At 36.9% G+C, this 20,289-nt stretch overlaps 1 protein-coding gene across 2 annotated transcripts in view; it reads left to right on the plus strand.

Annotated features, from left to right (window-relative positions):
- Positions 1 to 20,289, plus strand: part of VCL (vinculin) — a 63,093-nt gene that overhangs the window by 17,835 nt on the left and 24,969 nt on the right. For both annotated transcript variants that reach the window (XM_034065304.1, XM_034065303.1), the window contains exons 2-6: positions 7,819 to 7,889; positions 13,692 to 13,842; positions 15,771 to 15,879; positions 17,289 to 17,411; positions 17,684 to 17,844. In XM_034065304.1, coding sequence (XP_033921195.1) covers positions 7,819 to 7,889; positions 13,692 to 13,842; positions 15,771 to 15,879; positions 17,289 to 17,411; positions 17,684 to 17,844 — 615 coding nt within the window. The remainder of the gene's footprint in view (positions 1 to 7,818; positions 7,890 to 13,691; positions 13,843 to 15,770; positions 15,880 to 17,288; positions 17,412 to 17,683; positions 17,845 to 20,289) is intronic.

Consider the following 20,289-nt stretch of genomic DNA (forward strand, 5'->3'; position numbering starts at 1 on the left):
TCAGCAATAGTTGCTGTCTTCAACGTAGATAAAACTTCTGTTACTCGGGAACAGCTGATGCTTTAGGAAGGAGCTCATAAGGGAAGCAGTGCCGTGCTCTTCCTTGATGTGAAAGAGGGAAAATCAGTGTTGGACAGATGGATATTCAGAAGTTAGCAAAAATTTGCATATAACAAATAGAAGATCCTAAAATTTAGTGCCTGGTAGCCAACCTATATTACAATTTGTGGTATATTAAAATGTAGTTAACAATACTTGTCAAATTAGCAGTGTTTTCAAGAAGTAAATTGGGTCATAAAAAGTAACAACAAAATTTGCAGCTAGCTAAAAGTCAAAGTGAAATTAAGGCATTTGTAATAAGCATCTATATTGCACCTGATTTGTTCAAACATCTTGGGGACTTGAGATGAAGAGACTTCTCTACTGTGTGCATCTGAAACTTACTCAGTAAGTGACATATTACCTTCTCATTTCTTTTTTCAGCACCTTGAATGTTTTCTGTGCCAACACAGAAAATAACAGTTGGGTAATTCTTGTTACAGAGACCACCCCCAACTTAGTTCGTTATTCTGATGCAGGAAAGAAAACAGTCTGGGCAGAAAGTCTGTTACTATCTGTGTGAAGCTATAGGTTGGGTTGGTTTAGAGATTCTCTGTGCAGTGCAATATTTATCTGTATTAGAAACACAGATTCTCTTAGGCCACTCTGCTGGAAAGAAATCCTTTTCCCACTTGATATGATCTATGAACTTCCTGTGGTAAGGCTTTTTATTATTATTCTGTTGCCAACAGAACCCCAAAGCCTTAATCTTAAGTAAACTTTTTAGATACTTCTGCTTGATGCCTAGGGGAACAGGATGCATCTCAGTTACTGGAGATGGGGCAGGGGGAGATCCTCATCAACCAGAATTTTCTCCCAACATGCAAATCATTAAGCAAACCTACCAGCGGCATCGTGGTGTTTGGTTGCTTGCTTTTCAGACAAGTCTGAGTAATGAGAGAATTCAGCTGTATGTCACGTGTTATCTTTTATTACCATACTAAGCTGTGCGTACATCTGCAGCAGGATTTATGTGAAGAGGTGCTTTGAAACTTAGTGGTGATTCACAGGACTGGGTACATGCAAATTAACTGGAAGAGCTTTTGGAGTCTGGATGCTGTTTGGTATGAGGCATGTTCCTTAGACTTTCTTGTAAGGTAAAAGTAGATAGCTGCAGCTGTGAATCTCATTTGTAGGGGACAATTGCTGTATGTTATTTTTCCAGGTGAGTTTTGTATATGCTCAAAGGTCAGAGATGATTTGTGTTATTTGACTAGAGTTATAACTTCTTAAAGTAGTTTAACTCTGAAATACTGGTTTAGAAGAAGAAAGTCTTCTTTTGATAAAAGAACTGATCTCCAAATTATATTCTGTAAAAAGTCTCATGTAATCAGTATATGCTTTTATTTCCTTTATGTTAAGTTATACATCCTGCAGTTAGCTATTATCCTGTAATTCAGTGCTGTACTGGTAACAGAGTATACATTAGCGGCATGAATAAAAGTCTTTTGGTACCCAAATGATGTCACTTTCTGGTTTCCATATGGTTCTTGTTTTATAGTTATGTATTTTACTTGGACAGCAGGATTTCCGTAGCCTCAAGCCAGTTGAATTTGTCTTAATTGCCAGTGTAGACAGGTTAGGTCAGTTTGCTGCTCTTAGGGACCAGATGGCTGGAGTGTTCTAATTTATCTGCCAGATGACTTTGAAATTGTACCTTATTATACCTGAAATGCACTCTCCAGGGTAATCCTGAGAAAAGTGGGAGCCAATGTACAGCTTCCATATCAACTCAAGGGTAAAGTAGATAGGCTGTGATTCAGCAGTCTCTTTAGATTCATGCTTGGCTTGAAGGAAGAGTGGTCTTTTTGGCTGATGTCACTGGTAGTGTATGTGCATTGTTCTGGTATAAACTAGAAGCAGGAAGAGAATTCAGCCGCGTATTTACTTGGGTTTCTTTTTCAGTCTCTAATTGCATTGGCCTATTCCTCTACAGAGAAGGAGAAAAACTTAAAGCTTCTTAAATCAGTGTTAAACTCTCTAATTGCAAGTGATGTATCAATCACACTTTTTTAATTCAAAGCAAGATGAGAGTGTAGTGATGAAGAAATTGGAAATTTTCTTTAATTAAATGCTTCTAAGAGAGCTTTTGAAGAAAAAACAGTGGTTTGTGTTTAAAAAAGAACAAATTGTCCTTTGTTATAAATTACTTTTTTTTTTCAGTCTTACTGGATGGCAAGATTGTGAGAAGTGGCCTGTAAACCTATTCTCTTAGATTTTTCTAAAACCACTTCAGTATTGCTTGCCTCTTCTGTTCACAGTTTGCAGAAAGTTCTGTTTTTACTGGGAGCATTTTGTGTCATCTGATGATGACTTTTGAGTAATTTGTGAAATTTAGGTGGGGCTGAGAAATATGATGTACCCCAAAACTATTTTACTTGCATCTGGCAAAGTTCTGTGCTTTGCTGCTAGGTTATGTTGTATGCAGTTCTGTTTTGCTAACATTACCACATGGATTATGGTAGCTAAGGATCAGGGTAGAATCATAGAATAGTTAGGGTTGGAAAGGACCTCAAGATCATCTTGTTCCAACCCCCCTACATGGGCAGGGACACCTCACACTAAACCATATCACCCAAGGCTCTGTCCAACCTGGACTTAAAACAACATTCTCTCCAACTCTAAAAGAGCAGAGTGAAATAGCTTGAAGTACTGACAACTGGATCTACTTGATACTGTAAATAAAGACAGAGCACAGGTTACAGTCAAAGTACTGTAACTGACAATGATGAGGGTAAACACCTGTTTTGCTTCTATTTATCTGCCAGAGCTCTTTCCCAAAAACTATGTAATTTGGCTCCAATGACTGTTTCACAAAGGGGAAACTGAACAATTGTGGAGTGGTGATTGAGCCCTTGCCACTTTTGAACCCATTGACACAAGCTGTCTCTGAACTTAGTTTGAGATAAAGGACCTGCTTTCTAGGCCTTCAAAGAACAAGCCTTTTGGGAAGGGATGAACTCTGTGAGAGGTATAGGACACACAACTGGATACCATTAGCTTCAGTCATTATTTTCCTTATTTTGTGATGTGTAAGACCTCTCAGTATATCACCTGAATTCAAACGGTTTCATAAATATTTAATTCTCTCTGCCCATGTGGTATTTTTTTGCTCAGACTGAAATGTACATCTGTTCCAGCAAGGAGTACGTATAAATTTGGTATAACTTTGGCTTCCTCCTAGCTCTGCTTGATGAATTGTTCCTAATCTTGACATCTAGACCAATTTTGCTTTCTTAAAATGCAGGTGTGAGAAAAGGACTGGAACTCTGTTTTGAGATGGATTCTAGACATGGTTATGCAGTGTGGAAATTGATGTCACTGTGGAGTTATAGAAAATACTTAGTTTATGTTTTCAGGACAGACATTGAAAGAAATTGAGACAGAAACTGCAGAGAACTTCATGGAACTGCAGTGATGTATAATAAATTTTTGATGTGAGTTTTAATGCTCCCATTGTCATGTCTTCCTGGAAGGTTGCAAAACATGGAAGAAAGCATAAACCAGTAACTGGAAATTAGTGTGAGATGGTTTATGGTAAAGTTGCTTTTACAGCATACAAACAATCACTTTGAGTGGTACTTTGATTTATCAAGCGAAACTTACAGTATAGCTTATTTCTTGGGAGAAACCTGGGGCTATGCTAGTGTGTTATGGCCAGGGCTGTATATGTTCATTGGATGATGATACAGGAATATTTTTTAGGCTCCTTGCTAAAATGACAGATGTTTTAAATTAGCTTCTAGAGCATTGCAAGAGCTAATTCTTCTAAGGTCATCTTCCTTTTTAACTGGGAAATCATGTAAGCTGCAAGGAAAATTTCACTTACATCATTTGGCAAATTGTCAAACTGTTATTGTCGCTATAGGCATTCAGGAGAATCTTTTTTAACCCACCCAAAACCCACAAATGAAACCACCCCCAAAAATAAAACTTGGACTCTCATCTTAAATAGTTGTGTGTGTTATTCTATGTAATACGTGCAGTTCTGCCTTTCAGACCTCTAGAAGAGAACTGGATATTACTGCCTGTTTGTGGTGTCTTCATTTAAACAAATTCTTAGAGAATGACAGAAACTGAAACAATTTCCCTTTTTCACTGAACAGCTGTTCTCTACTATATCCAGCAGGCTAAGAAGATGGGAAATGGACCTTGTGGGTTGTTCATGTCTTGTGTTTCGTGCAGTAGAAGCAGACAAAACTAGTTATAAGGAAAGACCTCAGCCTGATCAGAAAGTTTTCCTCTTGCTTTTCCATAGAGAAAATACTCTGTAGCAGGAAGCTTACAATGTACTGATCTACTTATGGGCAGATAAGAGTGCCTACAAGCAGGGTTAAAAACAAAAAGCAGCAGGAAATCCTAATCTCCTCCTGGATCTTCTAGCATTCCTAGAAGGCTTTTCAGTGGCTATATATGCCCTCTGACTTGTGTGTGTCCCATTTCCTTTAAATTTCTAGACTTGTCTGCCTCTTGTTCCCTGTTGTTGAGTAGTAGGGAGTAAGCAGGAAGTAGCTCATTCTTTGTTCAACTGATTTGCCTCTAATCTCCCAAAGAATATGGAAAGGAATATGGATGTGTAGAAGTTGTAATTATGAAACTGTCTTGGTAGGTTTTGCTTGAGAGCTTCCTTTACTTTGTGCTGCTCTGGCCAGGTACAGTGTCCTGTATGTAAGAGATGCCCAGTACGTAAGAAGTTACACTCTCTTTACTGTGCTAAGCAGTGCAGTTTCTTTGGAACCATGAAAAATGGCCACTTCAGTATTACTTAAAAGCACAAGCTTTTATTTTATCCAGACTACTGCTTCCCAGTTAGTTAGGGAAAGATTATCTTAGGTAAGAATATCTGAAACCGAAGGAGGAATCTCTTTTTTTCTGTGTATATATATATATATATATATATATATTCCAGATAGATCTGGAATTCTATCCAGATTTCTATTGGATAGAAATAAAATACAAGTTTCCCAGATAATTGTTCTGTCTTTGCCTGAAGCTCAACAAGCATTCTGTCTGAGATAAAGAATGTGTAGATACTACATCTGAGGGGGAAAAGAAAAAATTGTCTTCATTCGCTTGGTATTGGAGCACAGGGAAGGTAGAGTCAAGTGATACTATTGCTTAGGGCATGTAAAATTCAGTCTAAAGAAACAGGATCTTATTAAAACAAAAAGTAAACAAAACAAAAAATCCCCTTAACCACAAAGCTGAAAAGAAAAACCCGCAAAACTCTTTTGGGCTCATGTATTTTTAGTCATGAATGTGGCTTCATGTTTTGAGACTTTGCCTGTTAACTGGTATGTGAAATATATTTTTTTCTTTGTATACCATTTCTAAGCCTTTGGTACAAAGAATAACTTCTGGAAAGGTTAATTAAAGCTTTGTAAATATGGAATGCTTTCCTTTGAACCTCAGTGTTTTATAGTTAAACAGATTCCGTGAGTGTGTGCTGTGTATTGGTGCTTAAAATACAGTAAAAAGGCCTTTGTCTTCTAGAAAGGTAGGGGACCTTCTTAACTGAGGCCTCATGAAAACTGCCTGAAATCTTGTGTCCTGTCTGTGTGCTATATAGTGCTGAGGATACTGGAAGAATCAGTGTTTCTGCTTTGTGATTAACTTGGAAGAGAAATGTCTTTGGGGTTTCGGACAGCTTTGAGATTAAAACTCTTCACAAAAAATGAAAATGGGAGTTGACTCATATCCTGTATGTTCCTTTCATTTGAAGTCTAAGGATCATAGTTAGCCATAGCAAAGAATGTCTATATATATATATGTCAGTGTATGTTTAAAAGTATTAAGTGCCTACGTATCTACAATTAGTTGATAATGCTTGTTTGAGTAGTGAACCTAGATATATCCTCTTATACAAGAGACGCTTGCCAGACTGAGTAAAGAAATCAGTTTTGTATGGTCTAATAAAACTAGAAGTAACTTGCATGTGATGTGTTGTAACTCGAGCAGAAGCTGTTTCTTGGCTGCTCCTGACTGTTCAATATAAAATGGTAATATTGATTGTTAGAATGGCATTGAAGGCTCCCCTTCCCTGGATAAAGCCTTGGGTGATATGGTTTAGTGTGAGGTGTCCCTGCCCATGGCAGGGGGGTTGGAACTAGATGATCTTTCTAGGTCCTTTCCAATCCTAACTATTCTATGATTCTATGATTAACCTATTTTTCATACATTCTTTAAGATTATATCCTCAGGAATGTTTTTTAAAATATACTGAACTATATGCAAATTGGTACAGCTGCAAGAGAAATAAATCTTGAAGGTCGTTGGAAATAAAACATTACTCTTCATTTTCACCTTTGACAGCCTTCTGTCTGAACAATGTGTAATGCAAAGTTTATGCAAATTACTGTTTTCTGTGTAGTCTGTACCATGCACGTGTGCATAAAAATATTTGAGGAATATGCAGAATGTTTCCTCAGTGCAGTAATTAGAGCAAAGAGGCAGACTGCCTGGTGGGTCATGTAACCCTGTGCCAAGAGACAGGGCGTGAGATATATTTATAATTATATTCCTGAGGCCTTGCCATGAAGTTTGAGTCAAAGCAACATTGCAGTCTTGTGCACTAGGAGGAAACATGGCTGTTAATGAGCCTACAGTGAACATAAGAGGCATAAACCTGTCAAATAATGGAAGACCTTTAACCTTCTCTCTGCTCTTGCCTTAATTTCTTACAAATATCTATTTGATTACTTGTGAGTGTAGTACTACTAGATGAAAAAAAAGTAGGCTAGGCTGATTTGGTGTTTAGACCAAATAAAATACTAAGGCCAACATACTTCTGTAAAGTCCCTCTGAAAAGGACCAGACTAGGGAGACACAGTTTTTGGCAGGCAGTGAGAATCTGCAAAGAAATGGTGCTTCTGGAAGGCTGTACAGTGTTAGAATTGGCAAGTGCTGTGCCTACTTCTGTCAAAAACCAGCAAATCTTTAAACACCAGCTGATCAGGGATTTTCAGGGCTATCTTGTCTAGCTTGAGCAGGCTGGCAGCTCTTTTAACACAATCTAGTGTCTGGGTTAAAGACCTTCTGCTTTGTGGTGCCTTTCTGAATAGCTTATTCAGCTGGAAAATGCAGTGAACAAAGGAGCTGGAAATATTTTGTCAAGTTAGTGATCTCACAGTTCAGAGAGCCAGCTACCAATTATAAAGACTTCTATTGTGTAACACAAGAGCTGGTGTATAGAAAACTCCAGATCTTACTCTATCTCTTTCTTTATTAGTTTCTGCATAATTATTTTTGCCTACAGGATGGTGTGAACATGGATGTGGGGTGTATTCTCAGTAATTAACTACATTTTTCTAATAGACCACATTGACTAGCAAGCTGAGAGTAACTTTCCTTGGTTTGAACTTGATTTCTGACTTGTGGGGATTAGGAGTGAGGGAAGCCTATGGAGTTTACAGTGATTAAGATTTTACAACTAAGTGCAGCAAACAAGTAGTATTGTTTCTATGGAGAGGGGGAAGAGGGAATAGTGGTCTGCCTCCTCCAGTTAATTTAGTAGAGATGTTGGCAGGAAACAACATGAGGTTTCTAAAGCATTACTCTAACCACAGTGTATAGTGGTCTCAAAACGAGACACAGTAACAGCAAACCTAGTGAAAGGAATTATCATTAGTACAAGTATTTTTCTTGTTGTTGCTAGTTAGCTATTTCTTTTAATTAAGCTTACAATGAAATCTCAAGTATGACTCTTTTTTTTTCATGCAGGTTGGAAAAGAGACTGTGCAGACAACAGAAGACCAGATCTTGAAAAGGGATATGCCACCAGCATTTATCAAGTAAACCCATTTTATTGTAAATCTTCCTTTGTAGGTACAGGAAACCTGTTCTGATGATAGATCATTGTTACTTATTTCTGCTTATTAGAGATTATAAAATGCTCTTTATGCTTGAATAGCTCTTTGGGTTCTCAAGGGGGACCTTTGTCAGGAGCATTTCTGCCAGCAGTGACTTTTCCTGTTACATTCTGTATGTGCAGGTACATATCTAGGGTATTTGTCACTTAAAAAAATAACCAAACAGCAACCCACACCAGAGTAACTGGTTACAGATAAGAAATGTTACTTACCTGTGTGCTGTGGTGGTTTTGTGTAACAGTGTCAGATTAAATGTGGTGTTCTCAGTCTTTTCTGTTAATTTCTCTGGTGGAAAAGTGTAAATTTGTCAGTATAGGTGTCTGATGCGTGATGTGACTGCCTGGAAATCTAAGACATTTGAAGAGCGGTGACTGACACTCTTAATTCCATGGCTTGGTGACAAGGACAACCGACTTTCCCTGCTGCCTTAAGTATTAAAAGTCATACATCCCTCCTTGTGAAACTGCCAAACTTCTTACTGCCAACTGACAAACTTTCACTGAAGTGACTTTGCCCTAAAACCTAATGAATGCAGTGACCTCTCTATTAGTGTTGTCTAGTGCGGACAGAATGACTAAATATTTAATGCATTCCCAAACACAAATCTGGCAGATAGTCAAAACACAAAAGCATTGAGGCAACTAAAAAATACTAAAATGGAGAACAGAGCTCATGTCTAAAGAGGAAGTTTGTGTTAGGACAAAAAAATTTAAAAAATGCCTAGAACCAGGTGGTATTAGAGTAAAAGTTCAAGAAGGAAATAGCTGAATTAGTAGTGCAGTACCGTCTCACACTTGAGACCATCTGGTATGTCAGTCAAAGTGATTCTATTGCCTGGGGAACTTTCTAGGGGAATCTGAGGAGCAGGAGGCCTATAGGTCTGACATACTTTCGGAGCAAATGACTAGACATTCTATATTAGAGAAGAGAATTAACAAATACCAAATACATACGGTTTGTTTTGGTTGAATTGATACTGTTTCTGTGGAGGAAAATTCTGCCTTATAACTCTGTTGGTGTTCTTAGAAATATTAGAAACAGGGATAAGGGTAATCCAGGTGATAAACTATACACCAAATTCTAAACTTTTTTGGCAAAGTCTCAGGGCTTTTAAGAAATTGAAATAGCCATAGGGTAATAAATAAATTTCATGTAAGGAAAAGAGGAAATTTGAAGTAAAAGATAAAAATTACATGGCTAACCCTGACAGTGGTAGGAAATAATTGTGCTTTTCACCATGTTCACAACTGCTCTGGAAACCAGGATGAGCTCTGAGGCAAAACTACTTGCTGATTACCTGATGTGTTAAGCAGGGTAGTGAGATTAATGGGTGATTCTGAGAAGTTACAGCAGGACCTTATTAAACTGACTGACTTGATACTAAATGCAGACAAAATTATTTTGAAAGATCTGAAGTGATGAACATGTGGGAGAGCAGGAGGGCTAGTATGAGGTAGGATAAATGACTCTGAACTGACCATTACCAATAGTGAGTTGTGATACAAGGGGAAGAGCATCCATTACATCTCAGCAGTGGTCCAAAAAAATGTACACCAAATGTTAGGTTTATCAGCAAAGAATGGGAGACCAGAATATCGCTTTGTGCTTGTCTTCCATGCTTTGAATACTGGAAGCACTTGAGGTACGTAAGTTTTAGAAAGACTATTGTAGAACTGGAAAAACCTCATAGGAGTGTGAGACCAAAGGTACGGGATTGCTGCTGCATGAGGCAAAGCTAGAACTTTTCGACCTGGAAAAGATGACAGTGGGGATTGAGGCCTGACAAAGGTTTAAGAAAGTATGAGTTGAAGGAGAAGATTGAAACTGGTGCTTCTTGTGCAAGAACTTGATGGGGGCATTGCTTTAAGCTAGTAGTTTGTAAGCCAACAAAAGGGAGAGCTGCTTTGTACAGTAAGTCATGTGCTACTGAAATTTTTTTATAGGTTTGGAGGTTAATAGATAAGTACTCAGAGAAATCCCTTGTGGGTTATCAAATAGACAAACTGCAGGAAGTTTCAGGAACTGGAAGTACTTGGAGGATGGGAGAGTGGCCAGAGGAAATATAATACTTATGCTGTTCTTAACCTTCTTTAGGCATCTACTTGCAGCTACTTTTGGAGACTGGATAAATGAGCTAAATGAACCTTTGATACAATATACTACAGTATTTATTATGCTGTGTTCCTGGTGTGTGATCTGGTTTGGGTGCAGAGGGGGTTGATTTCTTTTATTAGTTTGAATTTTCTTGAGGGCACTGTTCATGTACTGAAATGAGACCAAAACTTTTTACTTGCTTCTTGATGAGTTGTATACAACCATGTAATTTTGAATTGTGCTCATTTTCAAAGATATGTAGAGTTTTTAGTTAATTCCCAGTTTCTTGTTCATCTAGACAAGTATTCAGAAAAAGAGATTTTCTTATTGCTATATTGTATCCAGCCTTTGATCAACATTTAGCAGATTGTGAAGACTTAAATTACTGCAGGAATGTGATGCAGACACTGCTGAGTAGTACACGTCATGCTGGATGCAGGAACTTTTTCTGCAGCAATTCATGACTGCTTGAATTGTGATGTAATGAAAAATGGGAAACAAAGCTATCTGGTACAGTAATGAAAACTTTACGTAGTACTTACTATCCTAGATGCAGTAACGAGTTAGGAATGTTCAATAATCTTTCTGAATGATAATCTATTGCATTTGAGATTTTTATTAATTTTGAGCTTATATCAAAAGGAACTAGTACATGTTAACAGCACCTTGTTAACACCTTGGAGTATATTGTCACTGATATCTTTGCTGTAGTGACAAGTGACAGTCACAGGTAGACTGCCGAACTGACCTTTTCCTGCATTAAAGGGCAGGATTTGGGTGCAGGAAGTGAAACAGATGAGGGTTGTGGGGGTGTTTTGATTTTATTTTTTTTTTGTTTTCTTTCCTAAGAGGAGGGTTGTTTGTTTCTGAAGCATTAAAAGAGGCATTCCGCTTTAAGGGAACTGGTACTGGTATATGAATGAAGGAGTATGGAGCAGTGCACGTGTACTAAGGAGTAGTGTGTGTGTACTAGCGCTGCGTTCCCTGTCCACATTTTCTTCATTCAAAAAGACCATCAGTTTTGAGGGAACTGCTCTTGGAGAATGAGGGAGAAGATCTATCATGCATACCTTTGCATGCTACTGACATAAACCATGTTGGAACAATTGACCTAGAGTTAAAAAATGACATATTCTTTATCGTAATTGTCTTAATCATTAGGGAGTATGAGTAATGCACATAACTTACATCAGATGTTTTGCAATGTATTCATATTACCTGCTATACTTCTCTTATGAAGAAGGGAGAAGCTGTAATATTTAGGCAAAGAATAGGATACCACCTAATTTGTTTACACTGGAATAAAAATTCATCTGTGGGTAACGTGTGCATGCGTACACATTTAACAAATCAAGCAGTAGTACTATACTAGATTAACATTATTTGATAGCCAAGTGGGCACTCTCTCTCTCTCTCTCTATATATATATATCTATATATATTTGGGTTTTTTTTAAAGCTGGGTTTGTTTTAGGTTGTGATATAAAACAGGGATTGGAAAATTCGCCATAGCAATTAACTTCTGTTCAAAACTTGTGAATGTTTTGATTCTTGTTATAGAACGAGAGGCTCATTGCAGTGAATATTTTCAGTGCGTTTTTTGGGGGGGATTTTTTTTTGTGTTTTTTTAATTTATTTTTAATTTGAGTAGTTGAATTTTTGTTTCCCAAATTCTAATCCCTTTTTTCCTAGCATGTATACTTTGCAGGGAATGGAGGGTGTTTGGTTTTTAAGCACCACTCCACTTTTTTGTACATAGTACACACTCCTGAGGTCTTTCAGATGCACTTGGAAATTTATACAAAATAGGCATTGTATAAATAAAATGCAAGTTTACTATTCAGAGGTTTAGTTCTAAAAGCTGTAAAAGAAAACTTTGAATCTTTAAGAACTCTATTTTCGTTAATTATAGTGACTTCTGGGTTAGTACACATTTGCATTAATTCCTTTCTTTATAAATGAAAAAGCCACTCTTGAAATAATTAACTAGTATTAAACAGATGACCATGAAATTGAACTGTAGGAAATTAAGTATTTCTGACCCTATAGCTGAGCTGGCTGAATAGGTGATTCATTTAATCCTTTTCTTGCAGGGATGAAAAGAATAAATTTGAGAAGCAAGTGTGGAAATCTAATTTAGGGAAGTCAGTTAACTTTGATAATACAACCAAGTACATTGCATAGTAATGAGCAGAGCATTCCCACTTTCTGCCTTGAAGTCCTCCTGTATTTTCTTACTCAGTTGTGAGTTACTCCATCTGATGTGCTTAACAGATGTCTCACTAAAGAGCAAGTTATGATAAGGTCAGCTGGCCCAATACGATCTACTCTAGGGAGTCATTACCTGAAAACTTTACTTTCTGAAAAAAAATATGTTCTCCTGTAATGAGTTTTATTTCTAGTAATATTAAATTCAGATATAACCATTATGTTGTGCCTTGTCCTAACAAGGAACATGGAGGGTGGGGTGGGGGTAAGGGGTGAGGGCAGGGGCAGAGGGGAATATTGTGTAACTTTCCAATAGTACTTCACTGAAATTATAATTAGTGTGTCCAAGTGGTCAGTAGAAAGTAAGCTATATGAAAAGCATGAAAAAGTTGCTAGAAGAGATAGTATTGTTGTAATTAAAGGGTTTAATGTTTCTTGGAAACTTGTGTAACTTGAATGAGCACACTGCGTGGAGCCTATGTATTAGACTACACTTAAATTTCTGCCAAAGAAATGGGAGAGAATGGAGGAAAGTCACGGTCAGTGTAGTCAGTAACTACAGTCATAAGTAGCCTAGCCAACATGGAAGCGAAGTCTGAATTTTTTATTTCTCTAAGGTGTCATAAAGTAATTACAATGAAAAATGAACCCAAAAGCCTTTCAGTGTTCCAGTTCTTGGTATTTTAAAATTGTTGTGTTAAATGGTTTGATGGAGCCTGATTTCCGAGCTCATTTGTGTATTGTACATTTTCTGTTATTTTAATTACATATTGCAGTATCTTGCAAAACCTCCTCTCTGTTTTGAAGCCTGGAATTGCAAGCTGCATTTGAAATTCATGCTTTAGCACTAAATCTTGTGGCTATTTAAAATGCTCTTTCTGTCGTGAGTGTTAACACTCTAAAGAGCTGGGCTTACAACTTCAACAAGCAGGGTGCAGTATCTTGGTTTTCTTGTCTTAACATGTAGTTTATCATTTAATATTCATAGCAATTGCTTCTTGAATGACAATGCAAATGCAAGGCTGATAAAGGTTAACAATTACTTTGATTGTGAAGTTCTAAACCAATTGTTTTGTCACCTGCCCTTGTCATTAAGAATGAAGGGTGTTTTGCTGTGTTGGGATCTCTCCTGAATGACACTGTGACTTCTGTACATGTGATTCTTCAAACATTCTCTGCATTAGAAGATTGCATGACTTCTGGAAAACTGTGTCTTATAGTAAATGGTTACTTTCTTGATAAAATAAATACAGTAAGTACTCTTGCTTTTCAATCTATAAATGCGTCAAATGGAGCTTGCTTGCAGCGCTTTTAGTAGCTAAAGTTAAGTAGCTAAAGTTAAAAGCAAATCCAGCGTTTTCTCAAACCTGTTGCTTGTTAGTTTCTATCTGTATGACAAGTTTGTTGTAATGACTTTCCTTAGAGTGGAGAATGCCTGCACCAAACTTGTTCGGGCAGCCCAGATGCTACAAGCAGATCCTTACTCAGTACCAGCTCGTGACTATCTAATTGATGGATCAAGAGGCATCCTTTCTGGAACGTCAGACTTACTTCTGACATTTGATGAAGCAGAGGTAGGAATCCCAAGATGACTGACATAGGTATCTTCACAATAGCACTATTAATTCAAACACCAACCTAACTGAATTAGTAATCTAAACTATTGAGTAGATGAATGTGGTTTTGATTGTTTTAGCTTGATTGGAGGCATATTTTGCATTCCTTTCTGTCAGAAGGAGCTTAGGCTTAAGTCTCTTTTGTTAAGAGCATCTTTGTATGATAGAATGTTTAGGCATGCCTATGATTATTCTTCAAAAAGGCCAGATCCCATCAACCCTGTCTGACATCTTCTTGACACTTTTCTGTATTCCCTTTGCCGTACCCATTACTGAGCCTTATATTTTCTGTATCCTTTCACTGAAAAGCCCTAGGCCACTTCCAGACATCTCTGTCTGACTCATTAGCTGTGGTAATTTAATTGGCCTTGGGCATGGGAGGTAATACAAATTTGGACTGTCTGGCTGGTCAGCCAGATGATGTGTTCAGATAGATGCAACAGTTACTATATTCTGGCTGCTGCGTAAATCAGAAAGTGGTTTAGAGGTGCTTTTTGTCCACTTTCACCTGGACAAAAAAGCCAGAGTTGCAAGAAAACTTAAAAAGGAAGTTTTTTGTGTCTTACATTTGATTTTTTTTTTTTTAAACAAATTTTACTTATTGTTGTAAGCATCTTTCTGGGAATGTGGAGTCTTGCTCATTTCTAAATATCAAATATCATGCTATTATGGGGATGTTAAGCTCACACTGTTAGAAATGCTGATGTTGATTCTAAATTTTACCCATTCAACAGTCTGCTAATCTATGAAATTGTGTTACACTTCCTGCTGTTCTGAGCGGTTTAACTTGGCATCCTTGTACCTCACTTAATCAGCTCATGGTACTGTTAGCATGTTCCTCTGAAATGAGGAGAATGCTATGGGATTTCTCTGTGGCACTTGTGATTTTCATTATTTAAAGTGGTTTTTAATAGCTACTATGGTGTGTTACAGGGCAGAATTGCAAGGAAGTTAATAGCTGTTACTCTCCCTGCTTCCAGTGTTTATGTAATGAGTTGACTTCCATGGAGTCAATGCTTCATTGAGCTAGTCTGACAACTGTGAGTTAACCAAAAGAAAAATACTAGTTTGGAATGGTTGACTTTTCACAAATAAATGGCTGTATCCTACTATGCTTCAAGATAAACTAACACTGGGATGAAAGTGAAAGGAGTTTTACAGGAAACTGATCTGTTCTAGGAACTGAACACTGAATGTGGTTGAAATGAGTTAAATTTTAACTCTCATTCTTCAGTGAGAATTGTATGTGGTGTTGTCAGAAATAATGTAGTTCAGGAGGCTAGGAGATTAACCAACAGAGAATTCTGTTTTGGAATCAAGTATGAACTGAAAAAGTTAAGCTAAGGCAGATGTTCAGAGGTAAATGAAGTATGTTTTTCTGGAAAGCTTAAGATGTTGGATCTACCTTTCCCACTGGAATGCTGGATAATGTTTTATCCATATGTAAAGCTGTAGGTGAATAATATTTCCCCTGAAAGTTTTTAGTCTGCTTTCTTATGTAGTTTTGCTTTGTAATATAAGTTAGGGGTTTTTCTTTATTGATGAAATTGCAATGAGAAACTTCAAGCTTGGCAGCATACTTAAATGCGCTTCCTTCTAACTTTCATTATCAGTGCTACCCTTAGTTTATCATACAAAGTGCAAACACTGGAAGTAGGATTTATCATTTCTGAGTAGTAGAAAGATGTTTAAATACTGTCTTTGTCAATACAGCATTCTTGAATAATAGCATTTTGGGTAACTTAGTAAGTATCCCAGATCTTTGTGGTTGCGCGTAAGTCATGTCAGCAAATGCTATACCTATGCTGTGCTAGTAACAAGCTTTCATTTCTAATTCAAGTGTAACTTAGTTTCATCTAATAAATGATGGAATGTTCCTTTTTTAGGTTCGTAAAATCATCCGTGTCTGCAAAGGAATATTGGAATATCTGACTGTGGCGGAAGTAGTAGAGACAATGGAGGATTTGGTGACATACACAAAGAATCTAGGGCCAGGTTTGGTTTACTACAGCTGATCATAAATATACTTACTGTATTTTCCACTACCTTTTTACCCCCCCCAGCATCTTCCTTACCCATGTTTTGAGTGTTTGGACAATGAGAAAGCAGTTGCTTAGAAAGTGCCTGTTGGAAAGAGTTCTAACCTAGAGGGTTAATGATGACTATTTCTGATTCACATTCTCTTAAGAATGCATAAGAGTTTGCAAATAGCAAGTGTCTTTAGTAAATTATATGTACTACACAGATTACATGTAGTTTCGCCACACAGTATCAGGAAAGTAAGCATGTGTTAGTAAAACAAAAGAAAACAAAAACAAACAAAAGAAAGCTTTGTAATTAAGCACCCACAGCCACTAAGCTGATAAAAATGTCTGTACTGAGATTTTTAAGCCTAGTAGGAATTTCCTAGAGTAGTATAAGCTACATGTCATATATTAGCATCTTAATGAGGTTGCAGAAATAGCTGTCCTGCAGTATAGTACAAAAGCTCAGCTGTTACAGAAATGCTTTTTGTTCATTATTTGGTGCTCCTTCCCTACGTGTTACTTCACTGTGTTAACTCACTTGTGCTGGTAGAAGTGCAATTGGTCAGTGCAGATTGGTCAGTGAAGCACTAGGTTGTTGTAGAGGAAACCTACCATTAATCTCAGTCATTTAACAGTGTAAATGCTTTCATTTCCACAAACATAAAGGAGTTAAAGTATATAAAAAAGTATTCTATGAAGTCTAGATGTTGTGGTGGTAATGTATGAAGACGTTGGAAATAAAATTATACTGAAGAGTGCCTTTATATACACAGAACAGGAATCTAGTTATTACTTCACATATATAAATAACAATACGTATATAGTATAAAATAAATGAATTACTAGGAACTCTCATGTCACAGACCATGTTTGTAGATTATCCTGTTTTTGTTTAATATTTTTACCATGTTTCCAGATGTGAAAATGTTAAGTTCCATATTGAAAGTGTAGTGTCCTCTGAACTTTTGTGTCCCATAAGAAGTTACCTCTGACTAAAGAGATTTTGCCTCATTTTGACCAGGAAAAGATGTAGCAAAAAGAGCAGTCTTCTCTTTCCATGAGAAAGTGAACTGGTTTGTTCACTAAACCAGTCATTTTGGGTATTTTCTTATTTTATTCCTGGGATTTAAAATCAAGAATTTTGAGGAGGTCCATTCTACTTTGTGTACCAACTAGGTTTTGAGTCAGTGCTTCTTTGAAGCATCTGGAATGTGCTTTTGAATAACAGCTGCTATTATAAAGATTAAGTTTTATACTTCAATATAATTTTTGTAACTCATTACACTTTGTTCTTGTTCAGAAAGCTCAACTGTTGCAAATTAGATTTAGTCATAAAGAAAGAAATGTAATACTATGTTCTGTTACTTTAATCTTTAGGAATGACAAAGATGGCCAAAATGATAGATGAAAGACAACAGGAATTAACTCATCAGGAACACAGAGTTATGCTGGTAAACTCCATGAATACTGTGAAGGAGCTATTGCCAGTACTTATTTCAGGTATTTTTGGCTTTAATTTTTAATATTACTCTGAATTGCTATCTATTCTGAATTGGAGTTCCAATGTCTTATTAAAAATAACAGGCCTGACATTGTTACTGTACTTCCTGCAAATAACTCTCCTTCTCTTGTATTAAATCTACAATCTCTTTGTGATAAAATGGTTCACACAAAAGAAAATGTGCTCTCTCTGTATAAATGCAGCAGGAGGTCACCTTGAGCATAGATTGTACCTTGCATGTACCTTTTTTTAATCAGTGGTGTTTTCACAGCTATGAAGATTTTTGTAACCACAAAAAATTCTAAAAGTCAGGGAATAGAAGAGGCCTTGAAAAATCGCAATTTCACTGTAGAGAAAATGAGTGCCGAGATAAATGAAATAATCCGTGTATTACAACTCACTTCCTGGGATGAAGATGCTTGGGCGAGCAAGGTAGATTTCATACCTATGTTGATGTATAGAAGTCTTAATTTTTATTTACTATGTTATACACTTACAAACTTGTGTTTTAGAGACTTGAAATACTTATTTGTGCATCAGTCTTGTAACACTATGTAATCACATCGTGAAATATCTTCAAGGTTAAAGAACATTTTCAAAGATGCTTGTGTTAATGTATCTTTCCAAATTAGCTTTCTCTCAATAAGCTAAGTAAAAGGAGTGTGGCATTTGAAAGCGGCTCAGTGATTTACTGCAACTGAATGGTCAAATAGAAGACCTAGATTTGTTCATGGTTTAGTTTCGGCATGACTGGGAAATCCTGGAACATAGCGTATTCTTCTTGGAAAGGGTTTTTTTGTTTATGTATGGCTACCCTACGTAATCATATTTGGCACAGGAAAGTTAGATACAAAAGTTATTGTTCTATACATTAAACTGGTCTTGTAGCTAGGCCTTCATAAGTGAGATTACCTGACATTTTTCTCCTATCGGCTGCTAGAAAAGATAGGCTGCTGCCATATTTCTTGTGCAAAAGGCCTGAAGTTGAGAAAATTTAGTTAATTTCTGTAGATCCCTCCTTGAACACCTCCCCCTTTTTCCCCTGCCCCATTTTTAGCCCAGACATAGGAGTAAGCTTCAAGTGTTTGCCTAGTCACAAAGAAATATATTTTAGACTGAACAGCCTTTCTGGATAAGTATGATATCTGTGAAGCTTGGCATATGGACAGTATTGATTCCTTACAGCTCAGTGTTAAGCTGTGTGACTGCAACCACTTACCTGGAGTTAAGTGGTGTTCTTAAGTGGTACCCACTGAAGATACTGAAATGTCTAGACATAATGCAGGTCTGACAGAAGGGTAGAAGTGTCGTTGTGGGCTTACAAATAAATGTAGCTGTGTAACTGAAATTCCTGCCAATTTTTTTTTGAGTACTTTAAAAGTTAATTACTGAAGGGATTATTTTATTAAGGGTTAGTGCTAAGAGCTATAAGTAACTTTAAATACAATTAAGGAAAATATTGAGATCTGAAGCCAGACTTATTAACAGATGAAATCTTGCAGAAAATCTAACAGTGATGTCATTTAGGCATTAAAATCACTTTGACCTATACTGTTTGGCACTTGACCCTTAGTTTGCTTCTAGAGTTATTTTGTCACTATCACTTCTTTATTATGACTACTTTATGCATCTTTGTTTTTGTTCTCCTGTTTCTTACCCTTTTCTCACCTTTAGAAGGTAAGCTTTCTTCCACACCCTACACCTCTACCTTGTACTAAACCCAAAAGAGCATGATTTTGTGCTGTGTGCAGACTGTGTGCTGTGCAACTTTTTATTTGTGTGCCAGCTGTGACACCATACTTATGTATGGACACACAAGTTTTAAAAGAATCTTTTAATAGTTCTGGCTAGCTACATGTAGATCTGGCTGTCACTAAGGGAATGGTAATTGCAAGTTGAGCTGCATCAAGACAGTCTGAGTCTGGTTACTTAGACCAAGACTGTAGAGCACATTCTTAGCTGAATGCTTTTGTGTTAATTTACGTTACTAGTCTCTGTAGCTACAAATAAAGGGTCCAGTCATTCAGGAATAAACGTTCTGCATGCCCAGAAAGCTTTATTCATTCAGGGTTTTTGTCCATTCCATAGTACTTCACCAGCAGCCTTCCTTTGGTTTGGATAGCTCATGTTCTTCAGGTCTAGGCCTAAAACTTTAGTTTTGTATGTGCATTTTTTCAGTTCAGTTTCATTTCTGGATTTAGGCATTTTATGAAATACAAATACAATTTTTATTTTACATAACAAATGTGGAAATTTATTTATGGTAAAAAAAAAAGACTATTGCAAAAAGTTAGCTATTAGCAATTTAGTCTTGGGAAATTTTCCTCCTCTTCCTAGGAAGGCAGATAAATAAAGGCTTTTATTAAGAAAATAGTAGGTGTGTTAACAGTGTTTCCAAATGGAAAATATTGATCATTATGCATAATGAATGAATACCTTGTGTGGACCAGTATAAGCAAAGTATCTTTCTGTTCTGACTTGAGAACTACTTAATTGTACATTGTTTTTGAATTAAGGTATGCTGACAACCTGGAACTCTAGCACTGGGCATTAACCAAACAGTTATGACAAAATTTGAATTGCAAATGCAGTGGAATGAAAAAGTGGGAACTAGTTCTGCTAATGGCCACCTACTACAGACCTTTTCCTGTATTTGCATATATACCTAACAGGTTGACTTACTTAGTGTTTTTCCGGGAGGGAAAGGAAGGAGCTGTTTAAGTCTACCTGAGATTATTGTTGCATTTGTTCTGTGCCTGGCGGTCAAGGGAAAGATATATTCTCCATACTTTCTTGGAGTAGAGAAAGGTGTATTTGGGGATACACAGACTTGAATTTTTACCCATGTGGTATATGCTGTTGTTCATGATAGAGTTT

Source organism: Melopsittacus undulatus, chromosome 8, assembly GCF_012275295.1.
Source record: "Melopsittacus undulatus isolate bMelUnd1 chromosome 8, bMelUnd1.mat.Z, whole genome shotgun sequence".
NCBI classification, from domain to species: domain Eukaryota; kingdom Metazoa; phylum Chordata; class Aves; order Psittaciformes; family Psittaculidae; genus Melopsittacus; species Melopsittacus undulatus.